We start from the raw sequence: 24,839 nt of genomic DNA, 5'->3' as shown, positions 1-24,839 counted from the left end.
TTTGCTTCTGCAGTTCCAGGGCAACTGGCAGCCAGAGCTGATTATTTCCTCCAGCAGTGAATGGGGAAGCAAAGTCCCTGCAGCTGACTGGAGCCTGGCCCAAGAAGTTGGTTTGATGGATGGGGCCTGACTGACTTCCTTCCTGCTATGATATTTTACCTGGGAGGAAGCAGCTTCCCAGTGGCCCTGGGTCCCCTGTTTGACGACAGAGGTCAGACTGTGCTGCCTTTAACCCTGTAGACCCCGGAAACATAATGTTGTGTGCCACCCCTCCAAGTGGTGCGAGATTGCAAGGGTTCTACCCAGGATTTGGTGTCTTCAGAATGAGGGACAGCAGAGACTGTGGTGCTTTTATGATATATGGTTTATTTGTACGTATATAGAACATGAGCCTCCACAGCATTAACACCCCAAGAAGGTCTTGCTTCTTCTAAAGCCAAAGCCTTGGGTTGTAACAGAAATCAGGCATAGCTCTGTCTCCTAGCTGCCCAGCCTGCAACCTTGCACTTTCCATTGCTATTTAATTCTGCAGTTTTGCTGCTTGTTTTTAGTAAACTCACCCCCATTTGCTACGATATTGTTGTTTTCTTTATTGCGTGTAAGCCATCTTTGGCTCTTTTCTGAGGAATGGCGGGCTAAAAAAAAAGTTTTAGAATCAATAAGGCTAGAAAACCTTCTGTAGGAAGAAAGCACACTGTCCAAATTGAATGTCAGCCATTCTCTAAAAGACAAAACCTTTCCAGCGTGCCTGTCTAAGATTTTAATTCTTCTTCCCTGCTGCCTTTGGAATGGTTTGATAGTTAAAAAAAACAACCAACAGCAACAATCCTATGATGCCCTCTTCTTGAAAATGCAGGGTTTCCTGTCCAGAAATGAAATAAATCTCTTACAATGATTTCTGTGGAAATTGTTCAGTTACGTCTGTGTGCCTTTTGATGTGTTTTATTTATTGTCTATGGCTACATTTGTTACCTGTAAATCTTTTCACGTTCTAAGCCACAGTGAGTGTGGTTTTAACTATGGAAAGGCACCTTACAAATTAAATGATGTGATGAAATGTGCTTTTCTGGAATGAAAAGGATGTTTCTGATGGTTAGCCTGTGGAAGTTGCTCCATTAGGGCAAATGGGGCACAGCTTCACCAAGCTACTTACCTACAGCAACTGCAGTGGGTGGAGTCAGCATCCTTCTCCTTAGTCTCAACTTTTCCTGTAGAACTTAGCATCAAGGAGGATGGAGACAAAACTAGAATTAGTTGGTTCTACCTTTCTTTGACCCTGGCTCCACCTACCCTTAACCTTCCTGCATTCTGCCCACCCAGGCCCAATGAACACCAGCTGCCACTGTTGTAATCCTATAATCGGTCTAAGAGACAACACAGCTGGGAGCTAGTGTTGATTTTCCTTTCACTTGGTTCTCTCCCCTGGGATTTTTGATGGTTTCTTGGTATAGCTCGCATGTAGCTCCAACATCAGCTTTCAGTGCATTGACATCAACCTGGATCCCATGCTTGTCTGCCTGAAACCCAAGGGAATCTCTGCCAGACAGTACTGAGCGAGATGGACCGATGGTGTGGCTCAGTATGAAGCAGTTTCCTATGTCCAATTGCAACTAAATTTGGATAGGGTTAGGTTGAAGCAACATTGTGTTCTGGGACTGGTGCCAGTCCCTGGAGGGAGCCTGAAGATGTGCTCCAACGCAAGAGACTCCTGTGGACTCCTGTGAGGGTTGTGGGCTTTCTCCCAGCTCTACGCTGCTTCTCACGTACACTGTTGGAGGGCAGGCAGAGAAGTACCAAGTAATCAAATCAAGCCAAATACAACAGAGCCATCTGCTGCATTATCGCAGTGATCAGAAGTTAGAGAAGAAGCTAAATTTACAAAAGCAACATTAACGAGGCTGCTTCTTTGAGTCCCTAAATAAATCTCTCCAGAACGCTGATCTCAATGCAGCAATGATGTGGAGATACATGCTAACCACATTAAGAAACCACATTTGCTTTGCCATAGCGAAAACCCCAGCAGTGGGAAAATAAAATGAAAAACCGCTCCTCATTACCATGCCAACTTATCAATTGATTTTGATTGTGAAGCCTTGCTGCGCTTACAAGGATATTTGGCTTCCAATCCAAAATGTCATTGTAATGCTGGGAAAGAGCACTTGAGGGCCAGAATGAGGAGTCCACGTCGCTCTGAAGAGGCCAGTCATTGCATTAACTGACCAAACCCTCAAGCTATAAGTCAGGACGATTTCTCATTCTTATCCATGGGACTTAAACAAAAGTCATCCTCATAAGGTGTTAGTTTCTTGCAACAAAAACAACAAAAAATCTCAAGGTGTTTCAAACCTCGAAACAAACAAATACATCATAGCATAAACTTTTGGACTCTAGTCCATGGAAGATTGTTCCATAAGAAACAATCTTTACAGTGCAATAAGACTCTTTATCATCCTTAAAGTACTGCAATCCTTGGTCTTCATCTAATTCATGTTTCTTTCTTGGATAGAGACATGTCTTGAAGAAGATAGTAGCACATGGGTTCCAGGGTAAAACAGCACATTCCTGTTATCCCATGCACATATAGGAACATAACAGGCTACCTTATACTGAGTCTTATACAGGGCTATTTTGCTCAGTATGCTTACACTGATTGGCAGTGGCTTTTCAGGATTTCAGAGAGTGCATATTTCTAGCCCTATCTGGAGATATCTGGGATTGAACCCAGCGTCTTCCGGATGAAAAGCAGATGCTCAGCCACAGAGCTATGGCTCTTGCTTAGTTTAACAGTGGATAGCTGTTAAAGGCCATCTTTATAAGCTGCTATATTGGAATATAATGGAATATATTGGCGCTGTGGTCTAAACCACTGAGCCTCTTGGGCTTGCCGATCAGAAGCTCGGCAGTTTGAATCCCCGTGACAGGGTGAGCTTCCGTTGCTCAGTCCCAGCTCCTGTCAACCTAGCAGTTTGAAAGCACCCCAAAAAGTGCAAGAAGATTAATAGGTACCACTCCAGCAGGAAGGTAAATGGCGTTTCCGTGCGCTGCTCTTGTTTCACCAGAAGTGGCTTAGTCATGCTGGCCACATGAGCTGGAAAAACTGTCTACGGACAAATGCTGGCTCCCTCGGCCTGTAAAGCGAGATGAGCGCCTCAACCCCAGAGTTGTCTGTGACTGGACTTAACCGTCAGGGGTCCTTTACTTTTCTATTTTGGAATAAAGAAACATCTGTTGCAGATGCCTCTCTCGGCCATCCGTTTCAGTTCCTGTTCACTGGCTGGGAGAAGGAATTGCTACCAGACCCTAATGCATTCCAGCTGACCTCACCGAAGGGCTTTCACACAACACTACCACCCAAAACTGTCCTGCAACCAGGACCGACCCACCCATGAGGCAAAGTGAGGCGACCGCCTCAGGTGGCACAATCCTCAGGGGCAGCAGATGTGGCCTCCAAGGAATGCATCACCCATTGCTTCTGCTTCTGCCACAGTGGCAATGTCAGCTGTGGCATATTCCTTGGAGGCCAGATCTGCCTCCTCCTAGGTGCCCCATGCCACCTCTACAGCGACCTCTTGGTGAATAGGAGGCACTGCTGGTTTCCTCCCATCCCTAGGGAGGAAACCCTCTGAGATCTGCTGGCCTCTGCACCTGCCTGGTATGATTTGGAGTTGGCTGCTTTCCCGCCAGTGACGGGAAAGTCCCACTCCAACTGTTGGGCAAGGTTGATTTGACTCCTCAGCCATTCCCAGTGTTGATCACCACACACTGTTCCTGATGCAGATCTTCACCCACACCTTCTTCCATGATGGGGTGTGTGTGTGTGTGTGTGTGCCATTTTGTGGATCACCTCAGGTTACAAAATGCCTCAGGCTGCCCCTGCCTGCCCCTAAGCATGCGTTCACAATCAATGCCGGGATTTATTTCCATAATAAATGATCCTGGGCCAAAATCCAAAGTACATATTCTGCCCCGAGCTGAAAATAAATCAAAACTGCTTTCCCAGTTTTTGAAGCGAAGCAGCGAAGATCTGAGCTGCAACACGAACATTTAACATAGTTTGTGCACATGACATCAGCTTTTTTCCTTGGTACTGGAACTGGCAGCATTTGCCATAGGGTAGCATCATTTGCCACTGCACTTACTTTAATTAAAACAGAACCATGTATGTCCCTAATTATATTTATTGGATGAGTTGCCAATTTTGTCTTTGAAGGCAGCACATTATTAGAAAGGAAAGGACTGAAATGACATATCAGGAACTTTCTCCCCTCCCCCACATAAGCTGTAGATTAGCATTTATTAATGCTTGATTTGAACACTTGCAAAAAGCTTACAAGGTGTTTGCAAAATGCCAGCCTCCCCCTCCAAACCCCCAGCAACTCACTTTGGGGCAGCAGAAGCGACTGCTGCTTCCCTGGTCATAGCAGAGCCCTGGGGGGTGGGGGTGGGGGTGGGTCTTCTCCTTGGCAAAAATGGCATGTATAGCATTCAACTCACTCTGAGGATCCCAGGTCTGGTCATTCCAGTTTCTTCCCTGAAAGGAAAAGATAGCAGTGAGGAATATGTCACCATTACATGACCCTTGGTGGCTACTCCCAACTCTACAATTCTATGGTTCTATAAACTTGCAATACCCATTCACTACACAAAATTTTCTGTCTTTTTTTGTTTATCTTCAAGCTCAAGTTAAGCGTATAAAGTATCTTTTTCACCTTAGCTGTTAGGAATCTTCGGAACCCCACAAAGACGCCTCACTCATCATCATCATCATCATCATCATTCATTCATTCATTTATGACCCACCCATCTGGTTGGGTTTCCCCAGCCACTCTGCGCGGCTTCCAACACAATATTAAAAATACAATAAAACATCAAACATTTTAAAACTTCCCTAAACAGGGCTGCCTTCAGATGTCTTCTAAATGTCAGATAGTTGTTTATTTCCTTGACATCTGTCAGGAGGGTGTTCCACAGGGCGGGCCCCGAGAAGGCCCTCTGCCTGGTTCCCTGTAACCTCACTTCCTGCAGGTGAGGTAACCGCCAGAAGGCCCTCAGCGCTGGACCTTAATGTCTGGGCTGAATGATGGTGTGTGTGTGTGTGTGTGTGTGTGTGGCGGCACTCCTTCAGGTATACACATTCCTCACAAGAACATTTCTGGTGGACTCTCCCCCTTCCTGTTCTTCTTTTCCTCTCTGTATTAATTTCTGCTGCTGAAGAAGTACTTTCACCTCCACCAAGCCCCAGCCTCACAGAAAAAGGAAACACATTAAACTCTTGCTCAAGCCCATCAGCTAGCCAAACCACCATTCTCTCTTCCCTTTCCCAATCAACCTGATGAGGTACCTTTTTTTTTTTTTTTTGGAAGGCCTATTCCATGTTTTTTCTTTGCTCTTCCATGTGTGGCTGTCTCATTGTCAAACCTCAAAAACTGGGCTCCAAACTGCTCTGCTTGGGGTTGCAAATGATTTGTTACTGTGATCTATTGCTGCTCTCTTTCCTTTTCTTTTTTTAAATAAGATTTTATTTAAAAATGTTCATAATACAATAAGATAAAAGAAACTAATCTAAATAAAAACAAAAACATAGAAAGAGAAAACAAAGGGAAACTAAATAAATAAACTAAAAAAGATAAAAGAGAAGAGGAAAAGTTAAAAGGTCTTCCAATTTTCCATCTGTCCATTACATAAAACAAATTCTTCCAAATATGTGGTCTATTGCAATTACAGTGGTACCTTGAGTTACAAACGCCTCAGGTTACAAACTCTGCTAACCTGGAAGAGTTACTTCGAGCTGAGAACTTTGCCCCAGGATGAGAATGGAAATTGTGACGGAAATTGTGTGCCTGCGGCACAGCGGCAGCAAGAGGCCCTATTAGTGAAAGCACGCCTCTAGTTAAGAACAATTTCAGGTTAAGAACGAACCTCCGGAACGAATTAAGTTCACAACTAGAGGTACCACTGTACTCTCCTTTCCATACCCACTACTTCCCCAAGTAGGGAGCAGGTGCAATATATTGGCGCTGTAGTCTAAACCACTGAGCCTTTTGGGCTGGCTGATCAGAAGGTTGGCAGTTTGAATACCTGCTACGGGGTGAGCTCTCATTGTTCTGTCCCAGCTTCTGCCAACCTAGCAGTTGAAAAGCACATCAGTACAAATAGATAAATAGGTACCGCTGCAGCGGGAAGATAAACGGCATTTCCATGTGCTCTGGCTTCCATCAGGGTGTTCCATTGCACCAGAAGCGGTTTAGTCCTGCTGGTCACATAACCCGTAAAGCTGTCTGTTGACAAATGCCAGCTCCCTCAGCCTGAAGTGAGATGAGCACCATACCCCATAATTGCCTTTGACTGGACTTAACCATCCAGGGGTCCTTTGCCTTTACCTTACCTACTTCCCCAAGTACCACTGCTTTTCCATTTGTATTCGTAACTATTTTGGGTGCACTCCTGAACAGAACTCTTTTTCTTCTTTTGATCCCTCAGATTTGCACAAAACCAGAAAACTGCACAAGCAAATTTACAATTGCCTGAGTGCAATGTCCAAATTTCTTGGACAGGAAATTTTTATAGCTATCTGTGCCCATGCCCTGCCAGTACATAACTGGCATAATAAAACCAACAAATTAGAAGTCGGGGGGGGGGGGATAAAGGGAATGCCTAGTGGTATGAATGGGAAAGATGGCTCTCAAATACAAATTCAAACATGTATGGATATAGCCTACTCCATTCTAATCCAAATGGGGGGAAAGCAGATTAACAGCTAAATGATGCTCAAATGTGAACAAGCTCTTTCTCACACCTTTCCCCTCACCACTTTTACTGCATTCTAGTTTTCCTATGCATCCCCATGCATGCTATAAGAATTAAATCTTAAGGTTTTTAATATTTCGCCTGTTATTAGTGTCCTGTATGCAGATTCTGTTGAATGTCTTTAGTAAGCTCATTCCACTCTTGATATAATAAATGTGGTTATTATCTCTGGTGTCTGTATTATCCCCAAATAATACAGTGCCAAGATTGCAGGCTTGCATGCAAATTGCCCGCTTCCTAACATTAGTGAGGGTCACTCAGGAAGTCCATCAGCCATATTCTCTCCAGGCAGTACTTTTGCAGTACAGAGGCATCTCACTTTACCAGCAAAGAAACCACAATATGTGCTTGCTGAGGACATGTTATTCCATTTCTGTGGCTACCACTACTGTTTGTCTCTAAAGAGGTTGTTGTGTGTGTGGTGGTTTCCTGAGTGTCTCAGGTGCCTACTGGAAACTGCCTGTAGATGCCAATGATGAACAAGCGAATACATTCTCCTGTACAAAATACAATGACATCTTATTATACTTCTTGTTGCCAAAGAGTTATTATACATCTGTCCTAAATTTGCTGGATGGGCCCTTTCCCCCTTAATAAGCGAAGCACAGAAGTGTTCATATAGACATGTAAAGCAAAACATAACTAGCAGCTTATATGTCCCAACCAATGCCTCACCATTTCATGGCACACCTCTCCTCCTCTTATAAAGCAGCAAATGTGCCATCTCCCCATTATCAAGAATCTGTAACCTGTGTAAGATGCTCTCTTCCACTACGTGAGAACTGGACACAGTGCAAATGGTGTTGGGTTGGTGCCATCTGGAATGTTTGGTAAAGAACAAAATGCACTTGGATCATGCTTTTACGGTCTGGATAAAACTTTAGCTACAATGTTTTCATAGGTTATGTGAACAAGGAGACTGGAGACTTGATGTACCATTGTGTTAGAACTTTTGGAATAATGCAGCAAACCTTATGGGAGTAATCCAATGCATAGAAGTACAGTCAAGTTGATTCAGTTCTAGTATCTTTGAGCCCTGTCTTCTGTATTTCTTATGAACTAAGCATTAAGTAACTGAGCTGACAGGGTTGGTTTTTTTTTTTACCCCAATACAGTACTTAACTTGTACTTAACTTGTGTGTGTGTGTTTGTGTGTGTGTGGGCGCGCGCGCATACACCCCCCCCCCCATATGGACCTCCCAAAGCAGCTCACAAACATAATAAAAGAAAAAGGGCAGTTTAAAAAGAAACTACTAACTTACCAAGAATTGTATCATCATAATAGACAAAGCTCTGGGGATCTGGCAGCATTAAAATTATGTGACTTTTGAATCATGGGTGTATCAAGAAACACAGCTCAAAATTCTTGGCACATTATCTGGAGCTGATGAAGTACAGTATTTGAAAGAGATATTTTCCCATGCTCCCATATCAAATATTCCTACCCTTTCCTGTGTTCCTTTAATAATGTTGACATTTGCAGATGCTCATATGACTAATCAGAAAATTGTTATAATTAAATGGTATCAAAGCTAGCCATGGATGTAAACAACTTTCAAAACAACGTTTCCTTTTTACCACAAATTTCTTGAATGTCTTGGTGCTTATTATTATCATCATCATCATTTATTAAACCTCTATACAGACCTTCATCCAAAGATGCGGTTGACAATATAAAAACACAAAAATGCATACCATAATAATAAAAACAATACTCCCAACAGTTTAAAAGACCACAGGTTAATTAGCGGAAGGCTTGCCTAATGGCAAGAGGCTCAGCAGGTGCAAGGCTAGCAGGAGGGAGGGGTAGCTGTAGATGGTGAGAGGACCGAAGTCTATCCTGCCCCTGTCTCTGCTTTATAAGACTGTGAAGCAGTAACTTTCTTCAGTTTTTAGCTTTACAGTATAAGCACCCTTTGTCCAGTAGGATGTAGAGGCGTAGCCCCTTTGCCTCTGAAGTTTTTACCAACACACTCACCCTATCCTCCATTAAGGCCAGCAAGAAGCATTATCAGAATCCATGGGAACATGCCAGCCAGCCAAAAACACTCAAGGGGGGTGCAAAGCAGAGCTGGGTTGGTGGGGGAAAGTCCCAAGGCCCAGAGAGGCCTCTGGGGCTGCATTTGGCCCTAGGTATGAGGTTCCCCACTCCAGATCTCTAGAATTTAATACTGCATATTAACAGATAATTTCACCTTCATGCCTCTAGATAGCTTTCCCTAAACCTTGGCATCACGTACATAATCATCACTTGATGAATACAGCACCAAAAGGTGACTAGTGGAAACAAGTCACTATATTTGTGTCACATCAGACACAAATACCTTTTCATGGATTAACTTGAGCCATCAAATGACAAAGGAATCAAGTGGTGTACATGTATGTATGAGCTGGCTTTCTTATGTCCCACATTATTTTTCCTTCATAACCTTACAATTCACATTTGCGAAAGCTGAGTAGAGAAGTGTTTGAGTGCTTGGAGAAGTTTTAAGTAGCTTTGCCAGACGTGCCTCAGACACATCTGTTTGTTCATACAAGATGCTCCTGTTCAGCTGTTTTCCAAGTCACTTCCTATCTTTAAAACACAAATAGGAAAAGGTAAAGCTATGGCATTAACACTAAATGCCAACAATATAATTTCAAAAGCCAGCCGCATGTACAATATGCATTCATTCTTCCTACATGTGTGACGTTGCATTTGACTGTGTTCGCACAGCCAATTGCATGTAATTTACCAACATGCTGTAACCAAACTCTCAAACTCAAGCTAGTGAATTCTTCTATTAGCTTGAATTGTCCATGTAATTGATTATTCAAAATTGTTCAAAATATTGGATGCAACTATGCTTTCCTATGGAGAGGTTCCGACTGCTGCCAATTCCTTAGGCTGGATGAAAGTGTCAGGCCTGATTACTTTAAGGTGATCAGAATGCTTTAGGCTAATAGAGGTGACTTCCTCCAGGATGTTGAAAGTGTCAACATTGATTTACTCATACTGTGTTGATGCAGAAATGGAAAAGTGATATATTTTATGCGATTAATTGCTTCAGAGCTATACTGTGTGCAAAAGGCATGGGGCAAAAATGACAAAATACTATTTTCATTGGCTGAAGTTCTCTGCTTTTTCTGTCTATTAACTCATCACAGCTAACCTCCCATTTCTTATAAAGGCTTAATAGACTTCTGTTTCCAAAGACTGGAGGTGTATTTTCACATACCTGAGACATAACAGGGCCTATGGGGTTTCCCCCTTTGTTTCCTATATGTGCTATTCCCAGCATACACTGGTCACAATGTATGGTATTGCACAAATGCAGTAGCCAAGAAGCAGAGGATACTGGGAGCCAAGCTACAAGAATCCTGTTAGATCAAACTAAAGAATCAGAGACAGTGGGGCCAATGAGATGCCAATGGGAAGCCCACAAGCAGGACAAGCTACCCTCTCCGTTTGTTTCACTGAAACTAGCATTTAGAAGTATGCTGCTTTTGATCCTGGAGATGGCATATAGCAGTCATGTCTGGCAGTCACAGGCAGATCCGTTACAATGTTGTATCTACCAGGGGCTGTTAGTTGCTTTCTGCCAAGCAATGCCTGCCCCCAAGATTTTTATTTGCTGATTTACATCTAACTGACACTATTACTTGGTTCAACTCTAGCTACTACTCCACTACCGTAGGACAATGTCATATCTGAGGCAAACAGATCATCTCAAAGCTGAATGGTTTTCTGACAATCAATTTCTTTTCAAAGTCTAGCAAGTGTCTTCCATCTAAAGTTAGTACTGAAATTGACAAGCATGTACTCTATGCCCTTATTGTATACGTTTAACTGGTGTTGTTGTTGTTTTTTTAAAAAAAATATAGATATTGGTTTGAATTAATGCAATTCTCAACAAATACGTCCATTGGTGCACAACTACTGAATGAATAAAAGCAGATTACTTTGTTGGAGTTCACCAATAATTAAAACCAATGGCCTTTGATAGTCATTGATGGTCACCAGCTTCATACTGCAAGCAATTAATCTTAACTGTTAAAATAATTCTACTTAGTAATCAATTAAATCATGACGGGAAAGAAAGTTAGGTTTGCATTTGTATATGCAGTCCCCATTGTTCTTTAAGGTGCAGGAGATACCTTTCTTCATCTCTCTCTAACAGCTCAGCAGAGCACTGTCTCTCATAAACTCTGGACAGAAGTCCCTCTTCCAGAGAATCTTCATACTTTTCATTCTCAAGTATTTCATCACTTATTAAATTAGACAAGGGTATATGAAGTATCCCAGTCTGGGGGTCCCAATCTATTATTATGCTCTGCTCATCTTCCACTTTCGCTTTCTTTGCTGCCTCCTGGTCCTGGGTGGCCCATGTTTGATGCTTTGATGTTGCACTTCTCGTCACAACGTTTGCAAAAGTTTGTGGTTTTTCAAGTGCAGCTCTTTTCTCATCGAAGAAGGTCTCTTTTTGATTATGTGCCAAACAAGTATCTGCCACCACACTGCATTGAGGACAAAAAGTTTGGCCTGGTTTACTGGGAACCAAATTTTGTGCAGGAACTTGGAGGCCATTATGTCCAGAGCCCATCTTATTCAAAAGGGTCTCTCTTGGTTGCTCTCCTGAATGGATACCTGGAGCTCCCACACCAAACTGGGGACAGTAGGGCTGTTCTGTTCCATCAGTTATTAAATCTGGAGGTACTTTTTGCAGTTTGTGAAGCAGTCCCTCTAGTGCGCAAATACCAGCTTTTAAGCGCAGCTTCTCTTGAACCAGAGTTGTATCTTCAGCCCTCAAGTCAAATTCATAGACCACAACTTCATCCTCGTGCTTCTCACCTGAAGCCCTTTGAGATACAAGCTTCATCATGGGTAGCTTGTTCTCATCTTTCTCATTTTCAAACATAACTTCCTCATTCAGGCAAGCGTCTTGAGAATCCTGTTGTGCTAGTTGCACTTCTGAAGCTTTTCCCTCAACACTGTTTCCATCACAACATCCATCTCTGCTGTGGGCACTGCCTAGTAAACGAGTGTCCTCCAGAGAGGTCTTCTGCTCTTCAGCGATATTAATAGTAATGAAGTTAATCACAGTTTTTTCGGAAGGAAACAAATTGCCTCTCTCACATTTGTCACTGTACTTCAAAACCTGGGGAGGGGAAAAAAAGCAAGCTATAATTTAAAAAAGAAAACTGAGAGATCCGTTAATTGCAGTCTCTACTTTTAAGTTAAAGCCCCAACCCAGCTAAAGTTAATTACTTACTAAGGTTGTACGCACACCACTGTGTTAATGTGCATGTGGGTTGTAGAGATCTGATTATCCCATGGGCAGTCTTCTACATTTGTCTATACATTAGCATTCCAAGTTGAACTCGTCTCAATGCTTCCCATCCAGACAAGCTCAGAATCAATAAATTCTGGCCTAATTCAGCCCCACTGCCTCTCCGCACTTGGAACACTCTATTTCTGGGCCTTATGCTGGCAACTGTTTGGTGGGTGGCAAGGGGAGAGCAATGGTGAATGGCTCTGCCAGGAGAGGTGCATGGAAGTGCGCTTCCAGCTAATATGATGTCCTCCCTTCGGCATGGCATAAGGGTGTGTGCATTGGATTGCTCTCAAAGTCTCGCTTCTTTTACTTGAATTTAGTCCTGAATAATGTTAGCTGGATTAGGTCTATGTATAAAATTTATGTGCTTTCACACCGCAACTATTCTGCAGATTGGGGAGTATTGCATACACTGCCTTTCCTTTCCTTTCCTTTCGACCAGTTTCTGGAACAAGTCAAGACTATATCAGTGCTTTCTTTCTAAAAAAATGCTTAGGGGTACTCTCATTTTCCTACTCATATTGAAATACTGCCCCTCAATGAGGCCAAACTTAGATTCACAAAATGTTTAGGGGTATGCGTACCCCTGTGTCCCCCCCAAAAAAGAACTGATCTATATTATTATTATTTTGCTGCACAAACAATAGCTAGGAATGTTAGGAAGCTGCCTTTTGCTGAGACAGACCACTGGTGCTATCAGCTCAGTATTGTTTATACTGACAAGTAGTTGCTCTCCAGGTTTTCAGATGGTAGCCTTTCCCATCGCTACCTGGAGATAACAGGGATCAAATTTGGGACCCGTTGTACATACTCTGCCACCAAGTTGCAGCCCTCCCACACAGGACCATCCTTCTAATATAATGTATATATAGTGGCAGTAGTCTTCCAATTATGTTCAACAAGGAAAACAATTAAAAGGAAAACAATTGTCAGGGCCCATTACTTTTATCCTCTTTTGTAGACAAAAAGCAAGGAATTACATTTGTAGATTTTTAATTGAACGGACTGGTTCCTATGCTTGGCTGCAAGTTGGAAAAATGTTTAAGTAAAGAAGATTGTAGTGCATTTTAAATGGCAGACACTAAAGCCAGGTAGTTTGCTGGATAAATGTGTTGCAAATTCCAAGGGCTTGAATAGCTGGGGACAATGTAGATCCAGTCCAGTGCTTCTACATTTCTTAATTTCTTATTTTTCTCAGCAATTAATTCATCCATGCATAATTTGTGGTCATTGATTTCTTTTTTTAATGCATCTTTATGTGCAAATATAGCCTTGCTGCTGGCTTCTCAGTACTTTTTGCCTGAGAATACTTTAGTCCTTGCTTAAGGCAAAGATTCTTCAGAATAATTTTCTGTTTGATGCTTATCAGCAAGTTTGTGGAAGACTACTAAACATTGGCCTATTAGGTGAAATAAGAAAATGCAGCACACACACACATTGGGTGGGTGGGTGAATAATAATATAATAGAATTGTAGAGTTGGAAGGTACACCAAGGGTCATCTAGTCCTACCCCTATGATGCAGGAATCTTTTTGTCCAATGTGGGCCTCGAACCCATGACCCTGACATCAAGAGTGTCATGGGGGAAGGGCCACAGCTCAGTAGCGTAGCACTTACCTTGCTTATACAAAGTACTAGTTTAGGCTCTGACATCTCCACTTAAAAAGGCTCTCAGCAGCCCTATGTCTGAGAGCCACAACCAATCGGGGGTAGCCAGCATTTGCCTTTTCTTTTATGTCTTGGAAAAGAACCCAGACTAATTAATATGGCTTCATACTAAATATGATGTAGCAATAACATGGGGAACGTCTTGGGCTTTGGGAAAAAGCAGTTGCAGCCCCCGCCCCCAATATGGACTGGGGGCAAGATGATGGGGGGAGGTGGGTTCCAACTCTTTGCCCCAGTTTCTCGACCCCAATCCAAGTAACCGAGCCCCAGGCGAAAATGTTCCTCTTCAACCAGGCCTTTGGTTGATTAATATTAGTTAATAAAAATTTTCACACGGGGAGTTTTTAAGCATATGGACTGGGCCTTAACCATGTGATACATTACATACTACAGGGATAATAAAGAACCCTTACCAAGTTTGTAGGGTACTTTTGCTTTGTGATATGAATGTACCTATATACACAACAGCATGGCACCAAAATAATAAGGACTGTTAGAAGGACAGGCAAAATATATCTGAGTAAGATTGTCACAGCCTCCTTGAAAGCCGAATCTGTGGAGAAATATGTGCATTAGATGCTGTTCATTTTTCCAAATATCCAGCAGTCATCAGCATTTATTACTGGTAATTGGATATGGAAGTCTAAATAGGCTCCATTAAAAAAGAAGACAACAATAAAAATGATATCAATTATTAATACAAAACATTAAAAAATACATGCCACAACTCAACAGTATTTCACAAGTGGTTGAGATTTCAACAATTTTAGTATTATAAATTATTGTAAGATTTTTGAACAACAGTGAAAATTATGAAAGCCAGCCAGAAAGGAAGAAATGTTGCCTGTAGCTTCAATAAAAGCACTTTGACACCATTCTTTCTCCCAATTTGTTCACTTATAATACAGCATTTGGGAAATATTATCCCTTTCAAAAGTCGTATGTATGCGGTAAAATACATGTACTCTGTAACTTTTTACTCGTAGAGCAGCTGGCTAGGTTCTTTTAAACTCTATATTTAGGCTGTTCTTCCCTAGCAAGTTATTGAGGTCCTTGCCAGCAGATTCTTCTTTGCCTAATTTCCCCCAATTATTAGGGATACACAGATTGCTAACAGGGACTAAAAAGGGCTGACTTGCTGGTTTCTAATAAAAGATTCAAAATTATGCTCTTCAGAATCGAATGGAACCAAAGGCAGCCACTTAATACGGCAGTGCTGAAAATGGCAAGCAGTAAAAAGAGGGCCTATTTCTGCAACTCTAACCTGAAACGGGTGCAGCAGGCAATATATAACTTTTGATTTTCCTTCACTGAAGAGTGGAAAGTGGAGACCAGTAATTTTTTGGAGGATGGAGCACTAGGCTATTGCGGGTAATTTACAGGTTGAGAGGGAATGGATGGGGAAATGAACACGGCTCAAAGATGCTTCCCCTAAGCAGGCCAATAGCCAGAAATGTTGCGGTGATGGTGACAGAACATTGGAGAGTCATTGTAAATCAGGGTGGGAAAAGCAAAACCTAAAGGACAAGCTAGTCAGGGTGACACAATTCAAAGCAAGCCATTATGTAACCTCGTGGCGCCTTTGCAGTAACTGGACATAACACTGGAAGATCTCTGCCTTAGCAGTTTTTTGGGGGTGGGTTGGGGCTGGATGAGGATACTGCTTGCAGGTTTCCCCCTTATCATCATATAAGAAAGAGAAAGATGGCAGAGGTGCTTCCAGGACTTCTGACATTGAAAAGAGTAATTTTATAAACCAAGGAAAACTCTATAAACCTGGCACATATATGAAGAAAGGAAGCTGCCTTATACCAAATCAGACAAGTGGCTCATCCAGCTCAGTATTGTCAAGGCTTACTAGTAGTGGCTGTCTGGGGCTTTGGAAAAAAACTGGTCAAATATCCTCCCCTTCATACTTTTGCAGGCTCATTCATCCGCTGTGCATGTGGGGGAGAGGGATATTCCATGACTTTTTTGTGTCTTACATTATAGAAATGGCTATGGATGGTTTTTCTTAAAAAGGAATCCCACACACATTGCCACTACTTGAAGTGGTTTGATGGCCTGTGGTAGTCCTATAGCTTTCTTGTAAAAGAATGCTCAATGAGAATGATACAGTATTGTTCCTTTGAAAATTCTTGCAATGGGGATGGCAGCAGTTGCTACCTGGGCATGATCTATGCTTCTGAGCAATGATTCCCCCCCTTCCCCCACATCAGGCCCACTCCTGCAGTTCCAGCACTTGTTTTGCACTAATCTAGGTGATCGTTCACTGTGGTTCGCCAGTTGGAAAGGTTTGGATGATGCTTTGCCTCATTTGAGTGGCTGGGTGTCTCTATAGATCCATGGGCTCTTTAATGATCTATTAGAACTTCAAGGGAGAAGGTAATAGCTCTTAGCCTATTGTTAAGGCACAGACCCAGCAATTAGGGTTGCCTGGAGATATGGTTTGTCCTCAGCTGACTGTTATTAGAAAGAAGCTTCACTAAGAAACAAAGTTATATACCTTTGTAAAACCAAGAGGATCTTGTCATGACTTGTAAAAAAAAAAAAAAAAGATTTCTCAACTGCTTTTATCTATTTTTAGAACTATTTGATATTAAAGCAACAAATTTGCATCCTGTATTGGAGATGTGTTTTATAGTTCTTTGCTTACCTTTCAAAGTAGCAATGCAATCTTTGGAGAGTCCACTGAACAGGAGTGGAGTAATATATACCTGCACTGTGACACAGTACACTGTATTCGACTCTAAATGGAACACATCAAGTCTGTTGCTTTTAATACAGAACATCCACTAGGGGAAAGAAGGCATTGTCACACTTCAGAACTTAACTATACAACAATATATTGGAGAAAGACAGAAACACAGGAACATTCTACCTATGGTTTCATCTATGAACCAACCACCAGAGAGTGGAGAAAAACGTGCATCTCCGTTCAGATTGTTATACCTTAATCCAGGGGCCGGCAAAGGTTTTGTGGCTTGGGCTGGTTCATGGTCCCACAGGCGCCGTGGTGGGCCGGAGTGCACACACATGCACACACACTATTTTGGGAGCTCCTTCAAGCACAGAGGAGGCGTGCACAGCTTCCCATTGGCTGCAGGAGCTGGGAAGCCAGCCAGCGTCACGGAAGGCGGTCCCCACTCTGCTCCGTGCTGGTTTAGCACGGCACATGGGAGCCAACTGAGCGGGCAGCAGGGGTCCCCAAGGAGGTGTGGGGGTCCATGGGCTGCTTGTGGCCCATGGGCCTTAGGTTGCCAACCCCTGCCTTAATTCTACATATAAGGAGAAAGCAGGCCTATGTTTTGAGATTAAGTGAGCTAGCTAAAAAACACAGTGCCATCAGGATAGAGATGACAGCAAAAGAACAGGATCTCTCTCCTTTCTTAGCTTTCGATTTCTGTCTCTGCTGCTGGCTCTCTTTCACCCCACATCTTCACTTTCTACCTAGCCACCACAGTCATCACATAGTTCAGGTAACTGAGATGAGATCACAGACACTTGCTTGGACATGGCACCAAGCCCTGGGTTCCCAGGTTGGCATTTCTTTCTTTGCCACAGCTAGTTCCTGGCTCTTCCTCTTGTTGGGACAAAAAGCAGTTTGGGCAAGGGGAAGGTTTTAAAGGCGGAGGGCAAGACACTGGCCCACAGGGAAAGCATTAAATATCCCTTCCCCACATATAATCTTCTGCTCCAGATTTGCAACCTCCCACAAGTGTCTTGTGCGTGTAGTGGTTTTCTGTCGTTGTTATCAGGGGAAAGTCATTTACATGACTAAGCACCATGTTATTTTCATCCTCATTGCTCACACTCCCCATTATGCTGCGCTCCCAAGAACTGTCCTTCGTCTTCATCATCCATCCACATACATATCTGCAAAGCAGACAACTGCCCCTTCTCAACATCCTAATAACATGACCATCTCCAATTAATCCAGAACCGATTTAAATTGCTTAATACCCCTTTCTAATCAAGTTTTACCTGTGTCTTTTTTTTAGTGTTGAATACAGATACGTTATATTGTAGGATGGGATATATTTCATGCAGATAATTAGGCTCATTTCTGGAGTTTCTGCTCCATGTCTTAGGTGCAGCCACAATGACTGAAATAGATTTTTCAGCAGAAGACAAGGCAAATGCGGGTGGATCAATTTTAGCTGGAAAAGAAAAGCAAGTATATATTAGAGTGTGCATAGTGACAAGAAAACAACTATAGCCAACTGTGATAATATTCCCTCATCAGTCTTTTGTTTTGATGTGTGGTTGCAGATCAGCGAATGGGGCCCCTCCCTGCTCCACCATCCCTGCCCAAGCCTTGATTTGTAACACTCAAAAGCTGGTGAAGTTATTTTAGCAACTGAGGCAGAAAACTCCATAAGCACCTCTCTTCCCTTCAACCTTACGATACATTGTTTAATTTATTGCCCTTTCATGGCACCCAGAATCAACAGCCCAACAGGCTATCACACTTTTCATAATAGCAGGGTGAGCCGTGGTGAATTACAGACTCTTATTAACTCCCTTGAACTTTTTAAAATAAATAAATAAAAACAAAATACTTTTAGGCTGCCTTTAAAGACAAAAGCCTTAAGCTAGTTTACAAACATGAAAAATCCAAAATACAGTCACAATACAAATTCTGCTTTAGAAACACATCCCACCCAATAATATTAAAAGCAGCCAATCAGTCCAACTCCAATGTAAGCTAAAAAGCATGAGCAAGACAGCTCCCCTGAGATGCAAATAACAGCTTTGGTGAAGTGATTTTTGTTGGGAGTGTAATGGAAGAGAAAGAGTTAAACTCCCACCCGCCAGACTTTACACCACTCACATAACAAAGATGTGTGTGCTAGTTGTTTTCATGCAGTGCCATAGCTGGGGGGGGGGGGGGCAGGTACTAGCCGAGTTTTTTGCCCCAGGTGAAGTCTCCAGAGGGGCACCACTGAGGCTCCCAGCCTCTCTCTCTCTCTCTCTCTCTCTCTCTGTGTGTGTGTACGCAAATGCGTGTGAGGAGGGTGCCAAATTGGGTCTTTGAGCTGGATTAAATAAAGCCTAGTTTGCCCCTGCTTTTATGCAATTAATGCTAAGTCCAGTGTGAACCTCAAAGAAGTTGGGCAAGCAGGCTGTTTATGCAAATGACAAAGCTGTGATTCAAATCCAGTGTTGACACAGGATCTCTATGATCAAAGCCCTAATCACTTTGCTATATAGAAAGAATAATAAATGCAGTTTTCAAGCCATGTTTAAACTAGTGCCTGCTTAAGCAACCATCACATCAAATTTTATCGCAAGCATTTTAGTGGAGTCTGTTGCACAACAGTTCTGACTGGTAATCTGCCCTATGGAAACTTTCAATACTATTATGAACACATAGCATTCCTTAGGTGTTTCCTTACTGTCTGTTAATGGATTAAACCGAGGAGATTCTGTCCAGCTGGAACAACTTCCATTCAGAAAAGCTTTTACTCTGGCATGATATAGCTCCTTATGGTCACTTGTTCCACGTGAGAGGTCACACCAGGTCTGACTGATATTTCTGCATTCTGCATCCTTAATCCATCTAGCTGTGCCATATCTGAATTTTAAATAGTCAATAGTAAGAGAAAAGGTCAGTACTCATTCTATGATCATGGCTACTAACAATTGGTAGCCTTATCCTATAGCAATTTGTCTAATCTTTAAAAACATCCACCTGAGTTCATGGCCATTGCTACTTCTTGTGGGAGTGAATTCTGTAGTTTAACTATGTGCTGAAGTGATTATGACAGTATGAACTATTCATTCAATTTATAAGGCACTTTCAAGCAGTGCCCTTGCAGTGGCTTGCAAGAATTAAAACAAAATATATATAATTTAATCAATGCAAGTTAAAATGTTTAACCATCAAAGTAAGGCAGCTCAGCCGGTAGAGCATGAGGCTCTTAATCTCAGGGTCGTGTGTTTGAGCACCATGTTGGGTGAAAGATTCCTGCATTGCAGGGGGTTGGACTGGATGACCCTTGTTGTCCCTTCCAACTCTATGAATCTATGATTCAATTGCTCACACATATCAGACCAAAGTTGCGTGGGTGTTTCCCTACAATGTCCAGTGATTAATTTTGGATTATCATACTGAAAATGTGCAATGTATCCAATGCCTCTTACTGCTATGCTTACGTTCAATAATTCATGTAATATCAAGAACCACTTGTGATTTTTCCCTTTTAGGTGCTAGCAAGGAGAGGGCATGTGGGGGAGACAGACAGAGATGCTAGGGACTCCTGTTGATCACTGTCTTGCCAGAATCCAAGATCTGTTTATATTTTAAAGGAGCCGGTCTACTGAATGAAGCTACGCCAGCTTCAACTTCAACCTTGAGGTTACTGCTGCAAAAGAAAGCATGATGAAGCATGTTGCACATTTAAAGCACCATTAAAAAAACAAACCCACAAACTAGTATTGGTAGTACAGAAAAATCAACAGCAAAACATACACTAAATACTTCACACTATAAATTAATTTGTCCTCAGGAATCCCTTCTGGCGGCAACCAGTGTAAGACATTCTTCAGGTTTCTGGAGACAAAATGAACATTCCTAGGGCTGGGCAAAGTACAACGCAATGCTGTTGGGAAAAACAAACAAGTTAACATGTGTGGACAATAAGGATGCCACCATTTGTCAATGTGCATTTTGAAAAGCTGATCAACTGGATGGACAGGCCAACAAGTTTTAAACGTTGGCTAGTTTTCCCTGTCTGCAGAGGCAGCTGCCAAGGATTCTGGCTGATGGTAATTCAGGATTCTGATTGCAACCAAAACTGCCTCAGTTTTATGACCATGTTAGACCGGTGTTAGTTGTAGCATGTAAACTAATCTATGTGTCCCTGGCATTGTGATGTAATGACTCTTGCTATCACTTTGCTCAGGAAAGAAGCATAGCACCCACACTTCATACGCAATGATGGTCTCTCTTCACAAACGTAAGGTAAAAGGTGAAGGACCCCTAGACAGTTAAGTCCAGTCAAAGGCAACTATGGGGTTGCAGCATTCATCTCACTTTCAGGCCAAGGGAGCCGGCGTTTGTTCACAGGCAGCTTTCCGTGTCATGTGGCCAGCATGACTAAACCACTTCTGGCACAATGGGACACCATGTTGGAAACCAGAATGCACGGAAATGCCATTTACCTTCTGGCCGCAGTGGTACCTATTTATCTACTTGCACTGGCATGCTTTCAAACTGGGACAGAGCAATGGGAGCTCACCCTGTCGCACAGATTCAACCACCAACCTTCTGATCAGCAAGCCCAAGAAGCTCAGTGATTTAGACCAAAGCACCGCCCGAATCCATTTAACAAAGGCCAGGTAACCTGCTCCTTTAGTGGAGATCAGACTTTCCCCTCCTTTGGTATAGATGGCATTTGTGTCCTCAGTATCCTTCACATCTACTGAACAAAAAAAGTGTGGATTATATGAGCTGCCCCTTATGCTGGCTTGTGACCATAATAAAGTAAATTCATTCATATGAGCTGCCTCACCACGCCAGCTGCTACTATTTGTACTCAACTTAAAAGGACATCACCACCTCTACATATGATTTTTTGCTGCAAAAGTGATGCTATCTCTTGCTCAGGGATGGAAAAGCTCTCACTCTCACTCTCCTACTTTTCTGTGTAAAACAGAAACCCGACCAGACCATGGACCCTGCTTCCTCAAAATCTGACTTTCGACAAATAGGCATGCATTGTACTGCAATATGAATAGCAAAATATGAATATTTAGACTCTTAGCAGCCAAAGCAGCAAAGAAGATGTATAATTTCCATCTCACTGAGACACACTGTGCTGTGTAGTAACGCAGGAACCATATTTCCCAGCATTTTCTATTAAGGTGCCAGATGCATTTCTTACAGATTTTAAGAGAGGTTTCAAGAGAGGACAGCGGGAGTGCCAAAGAGTATTCAGTAAGGAGAGAGGATTCAAAACACACACACACACTAAAAACAATAGTTTTTACAACTCCAAATAACTACAGAAACTTTACTGCATTTGTGCCTTTGGCATGCATACTTGGGACGTAAACCTATTCCAGTTGCAAACCCATAGACTTACACTTAAAAGGGTAAAGGTAAAGGGACCCCTGACACTTAAGATCTTGTTAATTCAGTGTGACTTACTTCTAAGTAGGCATGCATAAAAATAACCTGTTAACTTTAAAGGAACAGGCAGTACTTGTTTTTCTATATCAAGCAATCTGGGCAAGGGTGCCAACTTGAATAAAATATTGGGGGGTGGGAGAGACAGGTAAGCCCCACCCCACATAATCAACTACAAGATGCAGTGCACACATACCATCTGAATGGCAATGGCCATCAAATGGGGGGGGGGGGCTCCCTCAAATATTTTACTGTGGGGCAGAAGGGATCTCCACCTCTAAGAGTTGGCTTCCATGAATGTAGGAAACCTTGAGGAATAGAAGGGGCAGGGAGCCGAAGAGAAGATATTCCTCTCAGAGCTCTCTGTCCCGTCAGGGCTCTCCTGTGCTTTGAAGGCTTGCACAGCACTTGTAATCCGTGCGGTGACGAAGATACTCCGCATGTGCTCAGAAGCACTCTGGTTTATCCGCTCCAAACTGGAACAGCGGCATTTAAGCAGCTTCCAGAACCGAGGGCAGAATCAAACTACCCCCAGGCAACAGCACATAGCTCAGTCCAGAACATCGGACCACAAAGAGCCCACAGGACAGGATTCTGAAGAAGAAAGCTACACTTTCCTCGCCATGGTTATTATTCTGCTAGCTGACCTCGCAAGCTTCGCCGAGAATGCAGACGAAGCCTTGAAAGAGCGCGAACAGAATGGCAGAAACAGGCGAGGAAGCGCAAAGCGCGATGCGCCTTCCCTTCTGCCGGGACTCACCTGACGCCACCGGCTCAGCAGGGGCGGGAACGACGGCCAGGCGCAGCAGCAGCAGCCCCAGAGCCGAGAACCATGGAAGGGCTTCGGCGCCGCACATGGAGAGCGGGCGGCGTGTGCGCCTGTGTGCGTGGTCACATGGCCGCCGGGCGAAGGGGGCCGCGTGCCGCGCCAAACCGGGCAGAAACAGGCGCGAGTAGAGCCGCAGGCCTGCCTGAGGGAGCGCAGCAGGTCGCAGCAGCTGAGCGGTTTTCTCTCTCCCGACGACGGGGTGGTTCCCTCCTCCAGGGAGAAGGTGGAGCAGACGGGACGTTTTGGAGGAAGAGTCGCGGGACCGAGCGCCTGCTTTGACGAGGGAGCCACTTTCCTCCGCCCTAACCCGTAATAGGCGTCTGTCTGTGGGGCGATGCCTGAGGCGGCTGTTAGGAGCTGGCAGAGTACCTGCTGCCCGCGTTTTCTTAGATGTACTCTTTCCTGTGTGGCCTGATGGTTTTCAGGGACCAGGTTCTAGGAATCCCTGGCAAACAGACAAAACAAGACAAGACAGACAAAACCCAGCCCCCTTTCTTTTCTTGCTCTCCCCATGCCCGCACCACTTGTCAACACCTGCTTTACAGATGGTGAAATTCCTGCAGAGAAGTTGCTTCCAAGTAGGTGAGTCGCATAGTAAGATGGCAACACATGTTACACCCAGCCCAGATATGTCTAACTTTCTGTGTGAATGACTACTGGTAAGCTGCGATGGGTCGCAGCTGAACAGTTTGTGTCTGCACAATATGTGCATGTGTACAGGGTTTTGTATTGATTTGCAAGGGTCCAGGATAGCTTATTCATTAGATTCCTGCCGAATCACTGAGCTGTTTGGGGGAGTCTCTGCTAGTGGCTTCCAATGACTCAAGTGCATTGTGAAGGCTAACTTTGAAAATGTACAAGTTAGACCATATATGCTTAGGACAAACTAAGCAGACATTTCATTTTACATGTGAAATTGTGAGTGGGGTTACTATAGTTGGCAGTGATTTCTGCAAAGGAAAAGCAGTGGGCCAGACTCAACTCCGTACCCTACTCAGGCATTTTTTAAACCAGAAAATAGGACTGGGCAATATATATGTATTGTCTGCTCTGGTCTAAATGTATTAGTAACCACCCTACATTCCTTCAGGGGTTAGGCTCTTGCAGTGGGCAAGCTTTCTCCATGCTGGGGCCACCCCTTCTATCTTGGTGCTCAGTCTCAGTCAACTCAGCTCTATCAAGTAACTCTGCATGCTGTCTTGCTGCTTGAGGTGTGGCTAGGTGGGCCTCAAGTTACCACACCTTCTCTCGCAGCAAGACAGCCAGCTTCAACTTGCTACAAAGTGTACTGTTGCTTGTTCTCTGGCAGAATGACAAACATGGCACAGCTGTTACAGGTCACTGTAGCAGCTCCCTCACCTTCCATGCCTCTAGTCTTATGCTCACCAAGAGACAGAACTCTAGCAGGGGAGATTAAGGGGAAGGCCTAAACCCACCTGTTTGCAAGCTCCCAGGATCTTCACTGAGCTAAGTTTGACTGCTGCTGGTTGCTTACTCACCTCTCAGTTATAACTCCTCCCCCTCAGATCCTGTGTTCCCACAGAGTAATCAGCCACACACACCTCCTTACTGGAAACAAGCTCAAGTGAACTCAGGAGAACTTGCTTCTGAGTAGATATGTGCATGGGATTGTGCCGCTAGCCATATTCTACCAATAGCTGGAGGCCCCTGTTTGCAAGCTCCCAGGATCTGTACTGAGCTAAGTTTGACTGCTGCAGGTTGCCAAATCCTCCCTCAGCTGGGCTCCCTCTCAGCTGTAACTCCTCCCCCTCAGATCCTGTGTTCCCACAGAGTACGGTAATCAGCGCAGCCACACACTTTCTTATGGGAAAAAAGCTCCAGTGAACTCAGGAGAACTTGCTTCTGAGTAGAGATGTGCATGGGATTGTGCCGTTAGCCATATTCTACCAATAGCTGGAGGGCCAGCAGCATCTCTCTCACTGACTAATTTGGCATAAAATTAGATATGGCTTGGGTGTGTCAGTTGCTCATTTCCATTTGCTAGGTTGCTGGCTGGTACAGGAATGAACAATGTCTCTGCTTGGATAAGATTAGCTGGAGATCCAGAATTGTGTGTGTGTTTGAG

At 43.5% G+C, this 24,839-nt stretch overlaps 2 protein-coding genes and 1 long non-coding RNA gene across 5 annotated transcripts in view; 1 reads left to right on the top strand and 2 right to left on the bottom strand.

The window, feature by feature from the left end:
• The window catches only part of SLC35D3 (solute carrier family 35 member D3), a 297,688-nt gene that overhangs the window by 32,178 nt on the left and 240,671 nt on the right, over window positions 1-24,839 (top strand). The window lies entirely within an intron of this gene.
• The window catches only part of LOC310675079, a 293,684-nt gene that overhangs the window by 37,947 nt on the left and 230,898 nt on the right, over window positions 1-24,839 (bottom strand). The gene's annotated exons all lie outside the window — the stretch shown is intronic.
• IL20RA (interleukin 20 receptor subunit alpha) lies at window positions 8,412-24,444 on the bottom strand. 3 transcript variants are annotated; one of them, XM_083435003.1, is made up of 8 exons: window positions 22,685-23,223; window positions 21,140-21,217; window positions 20,266-20,395; window positions 19,190-19,368; window positions 17,775-17,950; window positions 16,447-16,585; window positions 14,204-14,343; window positions 8,412-11,945 (listed from the first exon to the last, which is right to left on the bottom strand). In XM_083435003.1, exons 1-8 carry the CDS (start codon window positions 22,779-22,781, stop codon window positions 10,890-10,892), a joined length of 1,995 nt encoding a protein of 664 aa, XP_083291129.1. In that variant the 5' UTR covers window positions 22,782-23,223; the 3' UTR covers window positions 8,412-10,889. The 3 variants fall into 3 exon arrangements, with proteins under 3 accessions (XP_083291129.1, XP_083291130.1, XP_083291131.1); XM_083435004.1 differs by having other exon boundaries at window positions 21,140-21,214; XM_083435005.1 differs by lacking the exon at window positions 21,140-21,217 and having other exon boundaries at window positions 22,685-24,444.

This window comes from Podarcis tiliguerta, assembly GCF_965153285.1.
Source record: "Podarcis tiliguerta genome assembly, chromosome: 3".
Lineage (NCBI taxonomy): Eukaryota > Metazoa > Chordata > Lepidosauria > Squamata > Lacertidae > Podarcis > Podarcis tiliguerta.
The sequence above is the reverse complement of the archived record's forward strand: the minus strand, read 5'-3'. Positions and strand labels throughout refer to the sequence as shown.

What these genes read in the sequence shown, in the direction of transcription:
- IL20RA (XM_083435003.1), bottom strand. Translation starts at nt 22,781, where the DNA reads ATGTGCGGCGCCGAAGCCCTTCCATGGTTCTCGGCTCTGGGGCTGCTG. An exon ending in TGCTGAGCCGGTGGCGTCAG is followed by an intron (nt 21,218 to 22,684) that starts GTGAGTCCCGGC and finishes TTTTTTGTTCAG; the next exon opens with TAGATGTGAAGGATACTGAG. An exon ending in TTGCATTGCTACTTTGAAAG is followed by an intron (nt 14,344 to 16,446) that starts GTAAGCAAAGAA and finishes ATTTCTCCACAG; the next exon opens with ATTCGGCTTTCAAGGAGGCT.